This window comes from Myxine glutinosa, chromosome 1 (genome assembly GCF_964187855.1).
Source record: "Myxine glutinosa chromosome 1, kmMyxGlut1.1, whole genome shotgun sequence".
NCBI classification, from domain to species: Eukaryota; Metazoa; Chordata; class Myxini; order Myxiniformes; family Myxinidae; genus Myxine; species Myxine glutinosa.
In genome coordinates, this window is record NC_136261.1 from 67,715,978 (window position 1) to 67,738,664 (window position 22,687).

Here is a 22,687-nt window from a genome sequence, read left to right on the forward strand (position 1 = left end):
GTGATTTACTGTCACAGATAATACACTTCACTTGACGTAAGGCTGTTGTGGACGTCTCTGTATTCGGTGGATGTCGGACGGCCTTAGAACGAGTACTTCTATCTTCTTCCTGCTCAGAACGGGACAGGTCTTGGCATACAGCGAGACTCTTCCTTTTCCTATTGAGAACTGAAGTCATGGTGTATTTTTTGTAACAGTCATTGGTCACATGATAAACAAACCCATCTCCTTTAACCAGCTTAAGCCGTTTGGAAACTTGATCATTGTGGATGTAACTTGCTTCTCGTATCCTTTTGCAGCCATTAGTTGTGCTCACAGTTTTATCCCCCGCGCTTTTCTGGCAGATGATGCAGTTAGTCGCATCAAACGAACTGTCTTCGGGCGGTCCTGAGAGAGTAACAGACTCCATCGTCAGCGGCCACGCCTGAAAAACAAAAAATGGATATTAGTTACGTTTGTACGGCTGTAAAAATCGGCAAGGTCGGACCATATGCTGAAAATATAAAATGTGAAAGACTGATAAGCCACAAAGAAACCCATGTTTATCCCTATTAAAGGGCTTCATAAGGAAGCTTCTGACAAATTTTGGTTGCTTTATCTACATAATTGGGTGTATGAGAGGTGATCGGATTTTGAGCGCCTTTCAAACAGAAAGTGATTTTTGGAGAAAAAAAAGCTAAATGACGGTTTTTTTTTCTAAAAAAGACCGTTTATAGTATTGAACCATGCTAAAAATGTGTTAGTTATGTCTAAACATGATCATGATGAATGTTACATTTGAATCTAAAGCTGCCTACTCTTGAATTATTCCATGAAAACTGAATTTTGCTATTTCGGCTAATTGGCCTCAAGTCATAATCACGTATTGGGGTGTGCAGAAAAAACGTACTTGATCTGGGAGTGTTACCCAGATTTTTTCCAAGGGTCTCAACATATAGAACAGGAAAATCAAAAGTTTGGCCGTAGAAGAGAGATGTACACAAGCAACCCCCCAGAGCCAGGAGTATAATAATTTACCAATTCTCATGCAAACAAAATAGCCAATTAAAGGAAAAAACACCTCTCAGAATGCACCACAGAGCATCTAGACATCAACATTTTCTGGGGGAGCATGCCCCCAGACCCCCTAGCCTGCTTACTCGAGCTCCACCACTCAACCCTCGCAAAAGGGAAGGGGGGGGGGGGGGTGCTGATGATGTGCTCTTCGAGCCAAAGGGGCCATAACACAAAAAAGGTTTGGAACCCCTGCTCTATTGAATGGTAGCAGAATCATTGCCATTGATAGAGGCAGCTCGGAAATATACCGTCTGAAGAAGATTATTATTATGAACAAGAAGATGAAATCCCTGATTTGAGCGATGTCGTTATTTTGCTTTCTTTTGCTTTTGCCTTTGTCTGGAGAACTGAAAAGTGATCCCTACGAACTGCACTGAGCAGCCGCGCTTTGAGCGTGTCCTCTTCTTCCTCCCTTCTCCCCGCGTGAGTCAGAGGGCCCTTGTCTGGGTATTAAGTAAGAACGGTTAAGCTTCTCTCCTGTGTCTCTTCTCTCTGGCCATTGTACAAATGTGAATAAACCTGTGTTTACATCTCCCTGCTCTTAAATGTTGTGTGCTCTCAAGTGTTGGTGTGCTTCCCATTCTCTTGTCTTCCGCTCCCTCTTTTTATATATTTTGTTTGTCTGGTTGATTTGTTTGTGAAGTAAATGTCAGCTCTTTCACGAGCCTCGATTCAGGATACAAAAAAAAAAAAAAAAAAACCTCGACAATCAGCTGAACAGTCCAGATAGCTCTCATATGTACCTTAAGCGAGTTTAAAAAAAAGATAATCTCTATCTTTAGATAATAATCTTTAATAATCTTTAATATAATAATAATATAATAAATAATAATAATAGATAATCTTTAAAAGATAATCAAAACTTTAGTTTTGCATGTTGCAGATGGGAGCGACATTTTTTTCCGCGCCATCCCTACATAGAGAGTACTAATGTACTCTCTGATACAGGAGAAGTTGAACCCTCAGTTTGGTTGACAGTTAGATCTCAATAAAGCATGAATCTACTAAGTTGATTCAACACAAAATGATGTGTAGTATGGACTTTTGTTTTATGATTTCGTGGTTTATCGAATCGATACAGTGCATTCAGAAAGTATTCAGGCCCCTTCACTTTTTTCACATTTTGTTATGTTGCAGCCTCATGCTGAAATCGTTCAAATTCAATTTTTCCCTTATCAATCTACACTCAATACCCCATAATGACAAAGAGAAAACAGGATTTTAGAAAGTTTTGCAAATTTATTAAAAAGAAAAAACGGAAATATCACATTGACATAAGTATTCATACCCTTTGCTATGACACTTGAAATTTAGCCCAGGTGCCTCCCATTTCTCTTGATCATCTTTGAGATGTTTCTACAACATGATTGGAGTCCACCTCTGGTAAATTCAATTGATTGGACATGATTTGGAAAGGCACACACCTGTCTATATAAGGTCTCACAGCTGACAATGCATATCAGAGCAAAAACCAAGCCATGAGGTCGAAGGAACTGCCTGTGGAGCTCAGAGACAGGATTGTGTCGTGGCACAGATCTGGGGAAGCCTACGAAAATATTTCTGCTGCATTGAAAGTTCCCAAGAGCACTGTGGCCTCCATAATTCTGTGGCCTCCAAGAGCACTGTGGAACAACCAGGACTCTTCCGAGAGCTGGCTGCCCAGCCAAACTGAGCAATCGGGGGAGAAGGGCCTTGGTAAGAGAGGTGACCAATAACCCGATGGTCACTCTGGCCGAGCTCCAGAGATCCTGTGTGGAGATGAGAGAAACTTCCGGAAGGACAATCAACACTGTAACACTCCACCAATCTGGGCTTTATGGCAGAGTGGCCAGACGAAAGTCAAACAGTTTAACCTTGGTTTCATCAGACCACAAAATCCTGTTCCTCGCATTCTGAGAGTCCTTTAGGTGCTTTTTTTGCAAACTCCAAGCGGGCTTTCATGTGTCTTTTACTGAGGAGAGGCTTCTTCAGCCAGAGTGACCATCGGGTTCTTGGTCACCTCTCTTACCAAGGCCCTTCAAAGGGTGTGGAAGGTAATTCAGAACACACCACATGCACGCATGCAGCACCGCTTTATAAAGGGGTGAGGAGGGTGGGGGTGGGAATGCAATAATTCAATAATAATGATAATTAAAATAATACATCTAAAATAATACAATAGTAAAGAAAATTGCATTTTTTTAAATTATTTTTTTGCAATAACCGAAATGCTAAGCCGGTCCAAAAAGACCCACGACTGCAATTGTGGGGGGGGGGGGGGGGGGAACTAAAAAAATGAATTCCCCCGATTCTGAAAGACCCCCCCCCCCCAAAACACACATACAGGAATATGTATTACCATTCCTTCAAAGTGTATATGAAAGATAATGTGTAAAATCATTTTTATAACAACGTTACAGTGAAACAATCAGGCCATGCAATGTGATGGGGTAAAAATTTAAAAAATGAATTCCTCCCCATCCTGAATTGGGGGGGGGGGGGGGTGGGGTATATATACACACATATATATATATATATATATGTATATATATATATATATTGTTACGGTTCTCCACCACCCTTCTTCCCCTTACTAAGGGGGGGGATTAATCCCCTTGTTCTTTCTGGGATTGACCGAACCAAGACTTGAAATGTCCCTTCTGGGCAAACGCAAAGTAGGGTTTCGGGACCATCTCTCGCTCGCACCTAATTCCCTGCGCCGCCACGGAAGTGAGGAAGCAAGCCTCGCACGAGCCACATGTGGTTTGGGTATGCCGAGTGGATTGAGTATCACGTGGTCCATGCAGCTTAGGTATGGAACCCGATTCGAGCGGTTCTATTCGTACCACGCTTAGCCAATGAGGAAACCACAGGAACGATCGAATGGAAAAGGAAGACACAGGTTTAATTATTCCCACACGTATATGCAGTGATCGGGACGCAGAGACACAGGGCAGCACTTAGTCAGTCTTATCTTATCCCCCGGACTCGGGCCCGTCACACTCACACAGGGAATTGCAGATGGGTTGATGTTCAGCCAAACGCGTCGACGTGGTCATCCAGGAACGACCCCGTCTGGCTCTCCATATTCCCAGCACGTCCCGCGAAGATGGCAGCAGGCGATGGAAGGAACCTCCTACCATGTCTCCCGAACAAAAGCAGCCATGAGCTGGAACGGGAAATGCGGGACTCTCAGCGCGGCTGGCGATTACACAGCCGTTATCACTCTCACGACTTAATGCACTGTATATGGATCGGCCTCCAACTCAACCAAGCGTCACTTATAATAGCGTGTATTCCGGTTCATGCACGTCTTTCTTCACCCGCGTATCTCTCGCAGTTCTTTGATGCTCTTAACTCCTGCGTGTCAACGATCCCTCTTGGTTGGTCAGTGCGCGCGAGTCCTCCGTTCATCAGCGGGTCCTCAGGTCCTCTCCAAGTCCTCAAGTCCTCCCGTGCTAGTCCTATCGAGTCCCTTTTACTGCTGCGCGTCGAGTTCTTCTGGGGGCTTTGTGCAACGGGTTATATAGCTATGCCTCCGAACCTTCTCGAACCCCCTCAAACCTTCTTACCACGCCCTGTGACGCAATGCTGCCGCCACCACCTCTGAGCCCTGACTGGCAGCTCGTGCTTACCGTCAGCGCCTCTGCCGCTTCTCATTCGGCTCCGCCCCGACTGTCCTAGCCCTGCCCCATGGTAATTAGCCCAAAATGAACCAAAGTCAGCGCAAAGGTGCATGAAGCTATGGAGGCTGGAAAGTCGGTAGAAGTAGGACCTACTCTCCTGACTCTACTCAACGCAGAACTAACATAGGAAAAGGACTAAGCTCACAAATACGAAGAAATAACGACACTATCGCGAGGCTACATGTTGCTTGTGTGACTAACTATGAGGGGGAAATTTTAACCTTTATTATACTGACTGTACAAACTCAAAACCGCAACAATATATATATATATACACTAGCGTGACTCGGCGCGCTGCTCATGCCTCACGACACGTCGTTTCAGAGGGGTAGGCATCATTGACCATTTCAGTGTCTTTTGGGTTTCATGGTGTTTTGGGTCTTCAGGGACATTTGGGTCTTCAGGGTCTTTTGGATCCTCTGGGCCTTTAAGGGTATTTTGGGTCTTTGAGGTATTTTTGGTCTTCGGGGTCTTTTTGGTCTTTGGTGTATTTTGGGTCTTCGGGGTGTTTTTGGTCTTCTGGGTATTTTTGGTCTTTGGGATATTTTGGGTTTTCATGCACTTTTTGGTCTTTGGGGTGTTTTGAATCTTCAGGGTCTTTTTGGTCTTTTGGGTCTTTTTGGTCTTCTGGGTATTTTTGGTCTTTGGGGTATTTTCGGTCTTCAAGGTCTTTTTGGTCTTCGGGGTCTTTTGGGTATTCGTGGTGTTTTGGGTCTTCGGGGTGTTTTGGGTCTTCAGGGTGTTTTTGGTCTTCAGGTTATTTTGGGTCTTCAGGGATGTTTTGGGTCTTTGGGGTGTTTTGGGTCTTCGGGGTCTTTTGGGTATTCAGGGTGTTTTTGGTATTTGGGGTATTTTGGGTCTTTATGGTCTTTTGGGTCTTCAGGGTCTTTTTGGTCTTTGGGGTATTTTGGGTCTTTGGGGTCTTTTTGGTCTTTGGGGTATTTTGGGTCTTCAAGGTCTTTTTGGTCTTCGGGGTCTTTTGGGTATTCGGGGTGTTTTGGGTCTTCAGGGATGTTTTGGGTCTTTGGGGTGTTTTGGGGCTTCGGGGTCTTTTGGGTATTCGGGGTGTTTTGGGTCATCGGGGTGTTTTGGGTCTTCTGGATGTTTTGGGTCTTCGGGGTGTTTTGATTCTTTGTGGGTGTTTTGGGTCTTCGGGGTGTATGTGCAAGTTTGCTTTGTGCAAGGTGAAAGTACGTGCAAGGTGAAATATGTGAATATTATTGTACTATCTATATTATAATAGGCTACGGTGATTCTGTCTGTCTGTCTGTCTGTCTGTCCGGTGTGTGGCTTACTCCGTTTACAGAGTAGCTCCAACCATTCTTGGAGAGGCTTCATATAAACAAATATCCATCATTTTATTAACTCGAATAGCTTTGAGGCCTTTTTCGTTAGGCCCGTGCTGTCTTTCTCTCTCTCACATGTTTATTTCAACTCAAATTCGATATATCATTTCATTTTTAACAGTCACTAACATAGTTTTAGATTAGGTTGAAAAAAAACGGGAAGAAAATCCCATGAAAGTTTCCGTTTATAGAACGAAATGAATTCTCAAAGGCCTGTAAAATAAAGCCCATTCATTGAGTTACCCTCACGATTTTATCTCGAAGTCACCATCTGATTTCATTTTTATCGATGGTTTTAGGCTCGGTGTCAGTCAACCAAGTGAAGGTAGAAGTTTCACCTTCCACCCTATGCTCCCTCCTCTCCCCTGTATGTGATCCTTTCCTCCTCTCCCCTGTGTGCAATGCTCTCCACTGTGCAGCTTGCGTAGTGAGGGGTTGGAGAGGTGCGAGAAATTGGAGCGTGTCGAGGGGTTGGAGAGGAGCTAGGGTTTGGAGAGTGAGGAGCTAGGGGTTGGAGAATGAGGAGCTTGGGGTTGGAGAGTGAGGAGCTTGGGGTTGGAGAGTGAGGAGCTTGGGGTTGGAGAGTGAGGAGCTAGGGGTTGGAGAGTGAGGAGCTAGGGGTTGGAGAGTGAGGAGTGAGGAGTTGGAGAGGAGTGAGGGGTTGGAGAGGAGTGAGGGGTTGGAGAGTGAGGAGCTATGGGTTGTAGAGTGAGGAGCTAGGGGTTGGAGAGTGAGGAGTTAGGGGTTGGAGAGTGAGGAGTTAGGGGTTGGAGAGTGAGGAGCTAGGGGTTGGAGAGTGAGGAGTGAGGGGTTGGAGAGTGAGGCGCGAGAGGTTGAGAGAGTGAGGAGTTGGAGAGTGAGGAGCTAGGGGTTGTAGAGGAGCAAGAAATTGGAGAGGAGCGAGGAGTTGGAAAGCGGGGAGCGAGGGGATGGAGAGTGAGGAGCGAGGGGTTGGAGAGTGAGGGCTGATTGGAGAGGAGAGTGAGGAGTGATTGGAGAGGAGTGTGAGGAGGTATTGGAGGAGAGTGTGAGGAAGAGTGGGATTGCAGAGGCATGAAGGTGGAGAGAGGAGAGTGTCAGCTGGAGAGGAGTGAGGTGTCATATATTATGTGAAATAAATAAATTGAGTTCATTACACCATTTCTGGATCTGATGAATTGCCAGTAACCATTTTTTAAAATTTAATGTGCAGCATCGAAATCAAGATGTCCAAATGTCACACACGTCCATGCCCGTGGGATTCCCACGGGTGACCCCACTAGTATACCAATTGCATAGTAACTGTACTACATTAAACTGTTTCACACCACATTCCGATCCTCTACAATTTCCCAATCCAATTTCCATACTCATAGACTCATTGGCTACTTGTGCTGCCCTTGACAAAAATGGCTAGTTTAGAAATATGGGATTCCATTGAAGCATGTTCAGCATGGATAATCTTCTTTTTCCAGGTGGGAGGCCAGAAGCAAAACAGACAATGCAGAAACGGCGAATGCTAAAGCATGAAACCAATAAATTCCACATTCATGTAGCACCCTCAGTCGCACATCAGACATGGACAGCACGTTTGTGAAGGACTTCCATGAAAAACATACCCATTCGCAAACAAACATGTACATTTGTTCCATGCCCAGTCAATGGCGAATCTGCATATGGCGATCTGCGAATTTCACGTTTATAAAGTAGAAACCGTCACGGCATTTCGTCATTCACTTGAACTCGATATCTCTTTTTTTCATTCCAAAGAGCATAACTCCAATCGCAAACCTACATTAATATAGTAAACTTTGAACAACATTCGTGACACAAAGAAATATTTAAATCCTGATGTGAAGTTCCATATGGGTGGGTGAATACAATTACGAATTCAAAATCGTAATTGTATTCACTCAATTCCAATCATCAATTGATACTTTAACAAAACAATTAACATGATTAACATTTAACGATTTAACATTACGATTGAATGACAGTTGTATTGGGATAAGATCAAACCCACGCATTGCCATCATCTGTCCACTCCCGCATTGGCGGCAGGTTCATAATTCTCATCAAAATCTAAACATTATTTGTAGAATTTCAATAAAAGCCACATCACTGTTCATATCGGTAAATATTATTCGATCGTATTTGGAAAAACTGGAAAATTGGAAAAATTGGAAAAACAATATAGCCTATTTTACTCCAAGGGGTCCCAGGATTACCCACCCAAAATATCGTTGCGATCGGTTCAGCCGTTTTTGCGGTACTTTCGAATGGACGGACAGACGGACATTTGGTGAATTATAGTAAGATTTTTATTAATACCATAGCAGAGTACTCACCTACGGTGATCTTGTTCCAATAGTGCAGCACGTTCTTCTGAAACATCCCTTTATTTGTGTGGTGGATAGGCAACAGACCACTGCCTCAATTGCTCCCGAAAATAAAATTAACCCGGGTTACGTATATGATGCGCAAACATCCTTACTGCTAAGAAAATGCCAAGATGAGTGAAATTTTAAAAAATGATGGAATCAAAGCAAACTTGCACATACAAAATTTCAGGGTGCCCTCATCAATCCCTGAGTTTCAGCTTCCTGGGTCAAATCCTCTCGGAGGAGTAGATCATACATACATACATACATTTGGTCCATTACATACAGTTTAAAAGGTTAAAATTAATTTAAGAGACTGAAATAAATAATAATTAAGTTAAATTAAATTAAGAGGTTGAAATTAAACAATGAGGAAACATATTGATGGAATCTTGCAATATGTGATGGACATACAAACATAGATTACATTTTGAATTGATATAATCCAATTACATTTTGAGTTAATTTGTTAATTATCTGACCTCCTGGATGGAATTTTTCAAAGGGTTTCAATCGTTTTTTTTGCGCATTGACGTCATGAATCATCATGCTGAGTTTCAAAACCATCTGTTGACCCACCTTGGAGGATTAGAGGGGGAAAAAAACATTAATGGACCGATTGCTGGAAGGAAGGAAGGACCGGTGTAGCAGGATTCTCTCACTCCCCTAAAATCTCACTCTAGAGTGTTTCTGTCCTAGGATAAAATCACTCTAGAGTGAACTAATCCTAGGACTGGCACACACTAGTGTAATTATCCTAGGACAGAATCACTCCCCCTGTCAGGATCAACACACTCCCTCCAGGATCAAAGCACTCCCCTTTAGGATAAAGTCAATCCCCCAGAAAGAATGGAAAGATATATTTAGTTACTTTGGAAATATATCTCACAGGATGTTAGATATCGTTGCAATGATCAACAGGGCTTTTACTATGTCTTTTAGTTATTTTTTAGTTAGTTAGTTGTTACTCTATTTACTTTATTTTGTTAGTTTTTATTTTTTGTTAGTAACTTTATTTTGTGAAATATGTGAATATTATTATACTATCTATATTATAATAGGCTACGGTGATTCTGTCTGTCTGTCTGTCTGTCTGTCCGGGGGTGTGGCTTACTCCGTTTACAGAGTAGCTCCACCCATTCTGGGAAAGGCTTCGTGTAAACAAATATCCACCATTTTATTACCTCGAATAGCTTTGAGGCCTGTTTAGTTAGGCCCGTGCTGTCTTTCTCTCTCACACAGGTTTATTTCAACTCTAATTCGATGTATCATTTCATTTTTAACAGTCGCTAACATCATTTTAGACTCTGTTGCAAAAAAACGGGACGAGAATCCCATGAAAGTTTCCGTTTTAAGAACGAAATGATTTCTCAAAGGCCTGTAAAATAAAGCTCATTCATTGAGTCACCCTCACGATTTTATCTCAAATTCACCATCTGATTTAATTTTTATCGATGGTTTTAGACTCGGTGTCAGAAATAATTGAGAACATTCACGCACACATGGGAAAATAGAGATATATTTTTTAAAATCGTGCCACAATGATACACGAAAATACACCGCCTAAAATAACAGTAGGGGAAAATGTCGACATATATTAAAAATTCGCTTTTTCTTTACCGTTAAGATATATTACTTTTACTTTTGATGACAGTCGTCACAAAAACGACAAATACAGACTTGGCATTTAATATGGAATATATATTTTTTCTTGACTTGGGTTTACTTTCTTAACTCAGTATATCAATCTGGTGAGTTTATTTTACACTTTGGTGATTTATTTGTTAAAAGAACCATGTCACTGATTGTCTGTCGCAGCAAGAAGTCAACAACAGGATTATATCACAGGTGGCATGGCAAAATGTACGGACAGGTGCATTTGATGATTGGCTTCACAGTCGGGTATACAAGGGTTGTTGCGTTCTGTATTAGTGGAAAACAACTGCTGCACATCTCCAAAAGTTATTGCCGCTTCCTCTGCAGATGGTCCGTCAACTCGACAATGCTGTTTGTCATGGAGTGGTGGCTTTACGAAATTACGGTATGAAACAGCGCACTATTGCTCGGCACTATGGCATCACTCAAGGTCAGGTGTCAAAGATCCTGAAACGAAATGCTCAGAGGGGTGTCCCTACTCCAATCCCGAGGCCAGGTCATCCCCGCAAAACCACAAGGAGGGATGATCGCCAGCTGCACCGGTTAGACCGCAATGGCCGTACCAAGTCAGCTAATCGGCTTAGGGCTGAGTGGCAGCAACTGACAAATATGCCTGTATCCAGAAGGCTAGTCAACCAACGACTGGTTCAAGCAGGCTATTGTGCCAGGCGTCCCCTGAGAAAGCCACGTCTGACCAGACAACACTGCCAGCGCCGATTGCAGTTGGCCAGAGAGCACCGTCAATGGCAGCCAGGACACTGGAATCACGTGATCTTCAGTGACGAGTCTAGATTTCTGGTCTATCGTCAAGATGGCCATGTCCGAGTGCGCAGACAAGTGCAGGAAGCCTACAACAAAGATTGTATCGTGCCAAGAGTCCAAGCTGGAGGTGGTGGGGTGACCGTTTAGGCTGCTTTTCATGCAAGGGGCAAAACTGACCTGGTTGTTCTGAATGGAAACCTGAACCAGTTCAAGTACAGGGCCATTCTGGAAGAAACATTGCTTCCATTAGCTCGTGCAGCCTTTCGAGGAAACCTTGTCTTCCAAGATGACAATGCACGGCCTCATCATGCTCGCATGATCCAACACTTTCTTGCTGACCGTGGTGTAGGGCATATGGAGTGGCCTGCCTTGTCCCTGGATATGAATCCGATAGAGAACTTGTGGGCAGAATTAACACGTCAAATCGACCACTTGGACCAGCAGCCGACCTCTGTGCGTGAATTGCAGCAGGCTATTGTCACTGCATGGCAAGCGATTCCTGTCCAAACCTTGGCAAATCTCGTGAACAGCATGCCTCAACGTGCACGTGCTCTCCTGAATGCTCATGGGGGTTACACGAAGTACTGAAGTGTAATTTTACTGTCCGTAATCCCAGTCGTAATTTAACTTTTGTTTTTGTTAAAAAAATTTTTTGGCTAATGTGCAAAATAGAGAGATACTTCTGGAAAACGTACAGAAGTTTAACACAGTACTGTCCATGAATTGAGTTCGATATCAATTTACATCACTTTCAAGGATCAATTTATTTGTTTCGAAATATCAAATGTGGTTTTTGTTTCTTTTAAAGGTCACATTAACAAAATCTAGAATAATTTCAACATAATTCCAATGAACTTTTGGTTGTAAGACATCTTGAAAAGTAAGTTCACCCCCACAAAAAAAATATTCCATATTAAATGCCAAGTCTGTATTTCTTCGTTCTTATTTCATTCAACATTATTTTCCGGAAGTAAAATATGTTTCAGGAAATTACCGAGAGATATTTCTTCGTGTTTTTTTTATTAGTTCTGTGCGCATACACTTTAAATAGGTTTATTTGAAATATTTAATTTTCACAATGTAATTTACTTGCCATTTGATGATTATGAGACACTTCCTCTTGAGGATCGTGACAATTCATGCGTTGCGTGGAAACTTCCATTTCCAAAATGAATAAGACGGGAGAGGAGCGAGGAGTGTGGAGTTAGAGAGTGAGGAGCGAGGGGTTGGAGAGCGAGGAGCGAGGGGTTGGAGAGCGAGGAGCGAGGGGTTGGAGAGCGAGGAGCTAGGGGTTGGAGAGCAAGGAGCTAGCGGTTTGAGAGCGAGGAGCTAGGTGTTGGAGAGCGAGGAGCTAGGGGTTGGAGAGCGAGGCGCTAGGGGTTGGAGAGCGAGGAGCTAGGGGTTGGAGAGCAAGGAGCTAGGGGTTGGCAAGCGAGGAGCTAGGGGTTGGCAAGCGAGGAGCTAGGGGTTGGAGAACGAGGAGTTAGGGGTTGGAGAGCGAGGAGCGAGGGGTTGGAGAGTGAGGAGCGAGGGGTTGGAGAGCGAGGAGCTAGGGGTTGGAGAGCGAGGAGCTAGGGGTTGGAGAGCGATGAGCTAGGGGTTGGAGAGCGAGGAGTTAGGGGTTGGGGAGCGAGGAGCTAGCGGTTGGAGAGTGAGGGGCTAGGAGTTGGAGAGGAGTGAGAAATTGGAGAGGAGTGAGGGGTTGGAGTGTAAGGGGTGAGGGGTTGGAGAGCGAGGGGTTGGAGAGTGAGGAGTGAGGGGTTGGAGAGTGAGGAGCGAGGGGTTGGAGAGTGAGGAGCGAGGGGTTGGAGAGTGAGGAGTGAGGGGTTGGAGAGCAAGGAGCGAGGCATTGGAGAGCGAGGAGCTAGGGGTTGGAGAGCGAGATGCAGGGGTTGGAGAGCGAGGTGCTACGGGTTGGGGAAGAGGAGCTAGGGGTTGGAGAGCGAGGAGCTAGGGGTTGGAGAGCGAGGAGCTATGAGTTGGAGAGCGAGGAGCGAGGGGGTTGGAGAGCGAGGAGCTCGGGGTTGGAGAGCGAGGATCTAGGGGTTGGAGAGCGAGGAGCTATGTGTTGGAGTGTGAGGAGCGAGGGGTTGGAGAGCGAGTAGGTAGGGGTTGGAGAGCGAGGAGGTAGGGGTTGGAGAGCGAGGAGGTAGGGGTTGGAGAGTGAGGAGATCGGTGTTGGAGAGTGAGGAGCGAGGGGTTGGAGAGTGAGGAGCAAGGAGTTGGAGAGTGAGGGCCGATTGGAGCGGAGAGTGAGGAGTGATTGGAGAGGAGAGCGAGGAGCGATTGGAGAGGAGTGCGAGGAATTGGAGAGGAGTGTGAGGGATTGGAGAGGAGTGTGAGGAGGTATTGGAGGAGAGTGTGAGGAGGAGTGGGATTGGAGAGGCGTGAGGGTAGAGAGAGGAGAGTGTCAGGTAGAGAGGAGTGAGGGGTCACATATTATGTGAAATAAATAAATTGTGTTCATTACACCATTTCTCGATCTGATGAATTGCCAGTAACCATTTTGTAAAATTTAATGTGCAGCATCTAAATCAAGTTGTCCAAATGTCACACACGTCCTTGCCGGTGGGATTCTCACGGGTGACCCCACTAGTCTATATTATAATAGGCGAAGGTGATCTGTCTGTCTGTCTGTCTGTCTGTCTGGGGGTGTGGCTTACTCCGTTTACAGAGTAGCTCCACTCATTCTTGGAGAGGCTTCATGCAAACAAATATCCACCATTTTATTAACTTCAATAGCTTTGAGGCCTGTTTAGTTAGGCCTGTGCTGTCTTTCTCTCTCACACAGGTTTATTTCAACTCAAATTCGATTTATCATTTCATTTTTAACAGTCGCTAACGTAGTTTTAGACTCGGTTGAAGAGAATCCCATGAAAGTTTCCATTTATAAAATGAAATGATTTCTCAAAGGCCTGTAAAATAAAGCCCATTCATCGAGTCACCCTCACAATTTTATCCTCTCCAACCACTCACTCCTCTCCAACCCCTCACTCCTCTCCAACCCCTCGCTCTTCTCCAACCCCCAGATCCTCTCCAATCCCCAGCTCCTCTCCAACCCCCCAGTCTTCTCCAACCTCCCGCCCCTCTCCAATCCCCACTCCACTCCAACCCCCGCTCCTCTCCAACCCCCGCTCCTCTCCAACCCCTAGCTCCTCTCCAACACCCGCTCCTCTCCAACCCCCGCTCCTCTCCAACCCCTAGCTCCTCTCCACCCCCTAGCTCCTCTCCACCCCCTGCTCCTCTCCAACCCCCGCTCCTCTCCAACCCCTCGCTCCTCTCCTACCCCTCGCTGGAATGAATGCCAGTTTAAACAGGATTATCTTTACTTCCGTATAATAATGATGAATTAAATAATAATGAAGAAATATCTGTCGGCAATTTTCCGTCTGTGGCGATACGTGAACGAAGCTGTGCCCCTCTCTCCACATTATTGTTACGACCTATAAATTAAATATTTCATCGTGATGATTGTCATCAAATGGAAAAGTCCACCCCGAATTTTTAATATATCTCGCCATTTTCCCGTCTGTTATTTTAGGCGGTGTATGACCGACCGTGCCGCAATTTTTAAAATATATATCTCGGCAATTTTCTGTGTGTGCGTGAATGTTCTCAATTATTTCTGATACCGAGTCTAAAACCATCGATAAAAATTAAATCAGATGGTGAATTTGAGATAAAATCGTGAGGGTGACTCAATGAATGAGCTTTATTTTACAGGCCTTTGAGAAATCATTTCGTTCTATAAATGGAAACTTTCATTTTGATTCTCTTCAACCGAGTCTAAAACTATGTGAGTGACTGTTAAAAATGAAATGATGTATCGAATTAGAGTTGAAATAAACCTGTGTGAGAGAGAAAGACAGCACGGGCCTAACTAAACAGGCCTCAAAGCTATTCAAGTTAATAAAAGGGTGGATATTTGTTTACATGAAGCCTCTCCAAGAATGGGTGGAGCTACTCGGTAAACGGAGTAGGCCACACCCCCAGACAGACAGACAGACAGAGACAGACAGAATCACCTTCGCCTATTTTAATATTTTAATATATTTTTTATATTATAATTACCAACATTTATATAGCGCCTATATCCAGTTCTCGGAACTGCTCAGAAGCGCTTGTGTCCTGGTTATCGGGACGTGAACACACCTTTGCCAATATACAAACATTTGAGTAACATTTTAAAACCCGTATTTAATATTTCTTAAAAGTGCAGTGAAGTTACAGAACGTAACTTAAAATGACATATTATATGTTTAAATGAAAATATCCTTTCGGTATAAAATATCGCAAATGTATCGTAATGATTACTGCGAATGCTCTAATATCAAAATATATAGTTATTTGAATGTTAAATTTATACTTTTCTTTATTTGATTTACCCAGTTTAATACAGGGATGCGAAAAACATTGTATTTTTATTTTTAGGGAGAGACGTTTACAAAGGACATCATTCTGCCCTGTTTATCAATTCATTTATCATTTTATGTTCATATTCATTCACTTTGTCATGGTTGTATGTCATTACCATGCAATAAATATTGTTTAAATCACAAAATATATAGGGGGAGTGTTATAATCCTGGGGAGTTATTTGATCCTGCAAGGGGCAGTGTTAAAATCCTAGGGGGAGTGATTTCATCCTCAGATAAAACCACTCTAGAGTGAATTTTTCCTAGGAAAATATCACTCGAGTGATTTAATCCTGGGGAGTGATTCTATCCTCCTACACCGGCTGTCTGAAGGACACCTATAAGATTTTAACAGCTCTTTTCGACTTTGTCATAGATGAGCTAAAAATGTGTCTAAAATATATGCTAAATTATTACATGGGAGCTGAGGGATGATGTTTTTTTTTTTCAATATAAATCTGTACACTGCCTGCATACCATGGATAGTAGATTTGGGCAAGGTGTAATGACATGACTTCACATCTTCAAAAGCAACGAAAAGGAGCATATTTTTCGGTCAGCCTTTTTGCAGGATTATTTTGCAGGAACAGAATTGGATATTGTTGTAGTTTTAGATATTGTTGTCGGTCTTGACATCTCAAAAGCCTTTGACAGAGTTTGGCATCGGGGTCTGACATCCAAGCTTCCCTCTAACATCAAACTCTCTCATATCGAGCTTTCTCTCCCTATCAAAAACAGTGTCCCTCAGGGCTCCGTCCTGTCTCCAACACTCTTCCTTCTTTTCATCAATGACCATATTTCTTCTACAAATAGCCAAATGCACTCGTATGCTGATGACTCGACATTACATTCCTCCTTGTTTTTTCCCCTCTGCCCCCATCTTCCCTCACTCAATCTACATCTCGTTTCATCACAGCTACCACTTTATATTCGGATTTGGACAAGATTTCCCAGTGGGGCAAATGTAATCATGTTAAGTTTAATGCTTCTAAAACTCAATTTATTCCCATCTCTCTGAAACTCCTCTCAACTCTCCAATCTCCTTTGAAAGCTCCACAATTGCACCATGTGATACAATAAACCTACTAGGTATTACCCTAACATTAAATTTATCATGGAATCCACACATTACACAAATAGCTAAGTCTGCCTCGAAGAAACTGGGAGCCCTGTTCAGATGTCGAAGATTCTTCTCTTCTGAACAGTTGCTTCAACTATATGAAGGATTCATTCATCCTTCTATAGAGTACTGCTCTCACATCTGGGGTGGTTCCAGCTCCACATACCTACTGGACAGAATTGAATCCAAAATAATCCGACTTATCAACTCCCCAATCTGACCTCAACACTCGACAAGCTCGAATTACACTGCAGAGTTGGCACCCTTTCTCTTTTTTTTTTACAGATATTACTTCGGTTTCTGCTCCCAAGAACTTGCTGCTTGTGTACCTCCGCCATTAGCAAGACCACGGAATACTTGACAAGCCACTACATCGCATGATTATTGTGTGGCCATTGGCAAATCAAGGGTTGGTCGTTATGATGTTTGTTTCTTCCCCTCCACTACCAAACTCTGGAACTGTTTACCTTCCCATGTATTTCCAAACACTTACAACCTTCCCCTTTTGAAAAAGCAGACTTTTTACTTCCTCAAAAACTCTGACACTATTCTCTCTTTCTTCACTTTTCTATCAATGCAGCTCTTTTACTTAAGGCTTGGCCTCTTTGAGGACAATGTAGTCCGTGACTGGACCCTTCTACACAAAAACAAAACGTACAATTTTTTTGTTGTTGTTGTTGAGCAGTATTGCAGAAAAAACTATGCAGAATTTTTTCCCTTTAATCCAATATAGTTGCCATACCCTGTGACCTATGATATCAGAGTTTTAAATTAAATATTCTAAATTGGGAGGCACTCCTATGTTTAAAGTTTTGCATCGATCGGACAAGCGGTTGCAGAGAAAAACATTTTTGAAGCAAAAATATATAGATGTGGGATTGTGGGCACGCACACACACACACACACACACACACACACACACACACACACACACACACACACACACTGAAATAGTCTTGCATCGCCTTCAGGGTGATACCAATTAGAATTCTAACCTCTCATCTAACAAACCTTAAAAACTGCTCTTACTGAGATCATTGTTCATCACTGTTTCTCCTTTGCTTTCATTTTTCCACAAGAATAAGTTGTTGCTGCTTCCTTTTGTGTTCCTTCCATGTCCCTTGTTCTTCTATTAGGTTGTATGCTTTTACAAAGATTAGAATTTAAATTGTTTATGTGTGATATCATTCTCCCCCTGCACTCGGCATTCTCGTTATTTTTGCTGCGATATTTACATGTACTTTACGTTAATGTAAATAACTTTCACAATCTCAGGGCTGTTTCTCTTTTAAAAAATTAATCTAAATTATAATTGATTTCCCACATATTCTTCTTCATTATTATCTCAGCATGTAAGCTCCTGTCCAAGTTGAGTTCTGAATAGTTGAGAGGTACTTATCGTACTTATATATATTTGTGACATATTTCAACTTAACCTTTTCTTCAGCTCAGAATGTCACGTACTATAACTCCACATTATTCACAGCACTATCTTCTTTATAAATGATGTATAAAATTGCTAATTTGTGTAAATAATTATTCTGAAAACCATAGCTGAAAATTTGATTGTCCAAATACAAGAATCTCTCAATCTTATACCTCCAGTTTTGTCAATATTGGATGCCACAGTGGGTTTACTTTTTAACGAAATGCTTCTTTTTAGCCACGTCGCAGACGCTGCTAATAGAGTGCCCTCTGCTGTTGTTGTTGTTCTTCTTGGTCTTCTTCTTCTTGTTCTTGTTCTTGCAGAGAAGACAAAACCTCAAAGCTCCACCCATTCTGGGAACCATAGCTCCACCCATTGTGGGAGAGGCTTCATATAAACAAATATCCACCATTTTATTAACTCGCATAGCTTTGGGGCCTGTTTTGTAGGCCCGTGGTGTCTTGCTCTCTCACACAGTTTTCTTTCAAATCAAATTCGATATATCATTTCATTTTTCACAGTCGCTAACATAGTTTTAGACTCGGTTGAAAAAAAACGTGAAGAAAATCCGATGAAAGTTGCCCTTTATAGAACGAAATGAATTCTCAAAGGCCTGTAACTTCAAGTCCATTGAGATATTTTTTTTTTAAATCGCGGCATGGTCAGTCATACACCGCCCGAAATAACAGACGGGAAAATGCCGAGATATATTAAAAATTCGTCCATTTGATGACAATCGTCACGATGAAATATTTCATTTATACATCGTCACAATAATGTGGAGAGAGGAGCATAGCTTCGTTCACGTGTCGCTACACACGAGAAATTGCCGAGATATATTTTTTTACAATCACGGCATGGTCAGTCATACACCGCCTGAAATAACAGACGGGAAAATGCCGAGATATATTAAAAATTCGTCCATTTGATGACAATCGTCACGATGAAATATTTAATTTATACGTCGTCACAATAATGTGGAGAGAGGAGCATAGCTTCGTTCACGTGTTGCCACACACGGGAAATTGCTGAGATATATATATTTTTAATCGCAGCATGGTCAGTCATACACCGCCTGAAATAACAGATGGGAAAATGCCGAGATATATTAAAAATTCGTCGCCACACACGGGAAATTGCCGAGATATATTTTCACTTTGCGCAAAAATAACATCAAGTAATCGAATCAATAGGAATGTCCTGTGCCTATAACATCGACGTTATAGGCACAGCTGCATCTAGGCATTGTGTAACATCGACGCGGCTTTTGTTTTAATTAAAACTTTTTGTACTTGTTTCATCATGCAATGCCTACTAATATGTTTACATTTTGTACCAGCTTTTGCAATACATTCGAAATGTCAATTTTATTAACGATATTGGAGAACTTGTGAACTTTGATGAAAACGGAGATCCACCTGCCCGTTATGAGCTGCTCAACTGGCAAATGGACTTAACAGGCAACATGCATTTTAAGGTCGTTGGAGCCTTTGATTCATCACTTGCACCAGAAAATCAACTAAAGGTTAATGAAACTGACATCAAATGGTACAGTTGGAATAACCAAGTAAGACTTTTCTCCCAATTCAGATACCATATCACTGCGAGGTGCATCTTCAGTGTATGTCAGATTAAACATCACTGGCAAAGCATGGTGTTCTTTAATTACTTCAATTTAAACTTCGCAAATACTGATGGGATAGCTCAGAAGGATGGTGAAGTTCAAAGTGCCACATCGATCAGTGAGACTCATGTAATTTGGTGAGATTTTAGACTCACAAAGCCAAATTGACACCATATATGATGCAATATATCAGTTCTGGTGAGAAAACAAACGATTGCAGGTCTGCAGTAATTATATAGAGGTGTCGAGGTTCATGGAAGATCAAAACAACAGAGGACATAGGATAAACAGACAAAACAACACAAATGGAAAACAGTAGGACAACAAGAACGGATGCCCCACAGCACAAGGAGAGGGAATTTTAGAAGGGTGAGCACAAGGACTTTCAGGGTGTAGTAAAGCTCATTCATGGAAATGGGGCAGATGATGAGGTGGCACAATGCAACAGGTTTGATATCGTGTTGGGAAAAGCTCATGACAAGGAACACTCATGCAAACAGCTCCACAGGCGATAAAAGAGGAGAACGAAGAACAGAAGTGTGTGTTTAGTGTTGTATTTGTTGTTCTTTATACGGCAGGCTCTAAGGCTCATGGAGGAGCTGCGACGCAAATCACGTACACATACAAACAGATCAATGACAAACAACACACTTGACTTTCACACAAACACAGCTGTTGAGATTGGGGGAAGTGACATCACTTCCCAGAGCACTATGGGTACCAGTAAAGTCATCTCGAGGGCATCGCTTTTCTCTCCACACTTAGCGGGGGCAATCAAAGAGGAATTTTCTTCTCCCCGTATATGCCAACAAATGGGGTTATGGGGAGGATTACAAAAAAATAGAAAAATTTATTCGCAATGTGTGCTTACCTTGCAGGAGCAGGACAGACAAAGTGGGTGGAGGGAAGGAGAAGCAAGATCAGAATAGAGCCAGAAAAATACTGCAAGGCCACCAACCGTCTACAAAGAGAAAGAAGTAGGATGAGTCTGAAATCAGTTACAAAGCAATTGCAGGTTAATTTTATTTGGGCATTCCAGAGTCTCTTCCTTGATTTGATTTATTGAGAAGTGCTGGAAACAAACAACATGCCCCAAAGTAAAGTAAACAAACAAATGACTCAGAATAATTACAAGTTTTAGTGATTAATTCTTTTTATTTCATTTTTGCTATGTCGACCTCATTACCTCTGCCACCGAAGGTGGATGGAGGTTACGTTTTCACCCCTGTCTGCCTGTGTGTTTGTTTGTCTTTGACGTGGATATCTAAAAGTTATAGATGGATTCAGACAAAATTTGCTTGAGAGGTTGTTGGGTGTGTGACAAAGACGAATCAATTAGATTTTGGTGAAAATCCAGATTATGGATGCGAGGATTTTTTTTTAACATCTCCAAGTGATTTTTCACCGTTGAGAGATGGGGCAAAAAACGATATATAGCGTGGTATTTCATAAAGTTGTGAACGGATTATGACTAAAGTAGGTGGATGTGTTGGGTCGGTGACACGAACAAGCCGATAAGACTTTGGTTCAGGTCCGAATGCAGATCCGGCCTATCAGTGGAAACAAAACGTAAACTGTCCAGCCTGGCGGAGGTGTGCTCTCCACCGAGTGCCATTCAAGCAATATTTCTGATATCCTTCAATTGAAAACAACAACCTCAAAATGCATCAATAACCAATCATTCAAGAATATCCCTTGTGTTTTTTTTTCAGGTTCCTATTTCCATTTGCAACAAACCATGTTCACCTGGAACTCGCAAGTTTGCCCGTAAAGGAGAGCCATTCTGCTGCTTTGATTGCATTCCTTGTGCTCCTGGGGAGTTTTCCAACACCACTGGTAAGTAATTTTTAATTAGTTGTCAAATTATAAACCTTATATTTTAATATATTTTGTAAATTTAAATTGAGTTGCATGGATGTTTTGTTTTGTGCAACTTTTTGTTGAAAGTAATGAATGATCGTTTTAAGGCCATTTTTCTCGCGAGAGCGGGGGTTAGCCTTGCTGGTCCCATGACAATCATGGTTCCCTGTTTGAGGCAATGTTTTTATGGTCGGATGCCCTTCCTGACGCCAACCATTGGTCGCCACTTACGATGCGCAGGGATCATTCATCCCAGCAAGCTGGTACTCAATTTTCCGACCTCGGAAGGATGACAGGCTGAGTCAACTCCCCTGGCATTCATTCAGCGATGACCGGGATTCAAACTCAGGATTCTAGGATGGTTCCTAGAATCCTGAATTTGATCTGAGTTTGATTATAGGATCCCAAGCCAGCACCCTAACTGCTAAGCCATCACCAACTGCTAAGCCAACTGCTAAGCCAATTTTCCTGTTGTTGTTGAAAGTAAGAACAATGAAATTTAGTAAATTGATTAGGAATAGGCATAGAATGTCAATTGGAGTATGAAAGGAACAGGATTCAGAAAGGTGTTTCAGCAAGTTCCATGAGTGAGATTCTGCTTAGAAACAAATAATCATCAGAAGACTTTCCTTCATCCATTTTGTACAGCATGTGTATGCTACTTGTATAATTTATAGGGTGTGGCTCTGATGCTGTTGCAGAGCCCCCTGTAGGTCATGGTCATTCCAGGTTGCCAGTTCTTGTAAAACAACAGCCCATTCTTGTAAAATGCACCTTTGGGTCGATAACATCCGCTAGAAAATGTTGGCACATGGCATCCCCTGCCTCATTGTCCGATTTGGCAAATTGCGCACTTGCTGATGTGAACTTCCTGCCTGCAAAGTACCATGGTGACAATTTATAGTCGAAAAAAAGGAATCGAATATAAATCGGTAGTCGGTCATGGAGCTCATAAATGACAGACAAAGTATACAAATTTAAGAAAGACATTTACTCGGATTTTGTATCGAAACAGAAGGGAACGATTTTTGGAGGCATGTGGACTGAAAATAAACGCGTTAAGAGTGGGCCAAACATAGTCGAATGATTCACGTATATTGCTGTCTGTCGATTGTCATAAAAAGCTTCAATTGAAAAATTTAGATCAACACATGCTCTGCTACATAATAATTTTGGCAGCAAATTTTCAACTAAACATCCCTTGTTAGCTCACCTGAAGCGTCGTTCCGAGGAGCTTATGGCATCTTGTGTCGTCAGTCCGTCAGTCCGTAAACACTTGCAACTTCTTCTCCGAAACTGCTGATGGGATTGTGACCAAACTTCGCGAAAATGATATTTGGTGTCTTGCAACACAAGTTTGTTCACGGCATAAAAAAAAAATCGGGGTCTATGGGAGTT

The 22,687-nt window shown here is 42.5% G+C and overlaps 1 protein-coding gene across 1 annotated transcript in view; it reads left to right on the forward strand.

Moving 5' to 3' along the window:
- LOC137422704 (extracellular calcium-sensing receptor-like) overlaps window positions 1-22,687 on the forward strand; it is a 129,916-nt gene that overhangs the window by 102,008 nt on the left and 5,221 nt on the right. The window contains exons 7-8 of the mRNA XM_078771250.1: window positions 19,145-19,372; window positions 21,142-21,265. Coding sequence (XP_078627376.1) covers window positions 19,145-19,372; window positions 21,142-21,265 — 352 coding nt within the window. The remainder of the gene's footprint in view (window positions 1-19,144; window positions 19,373-21,141; window positions 21,266-22,687) is intronic.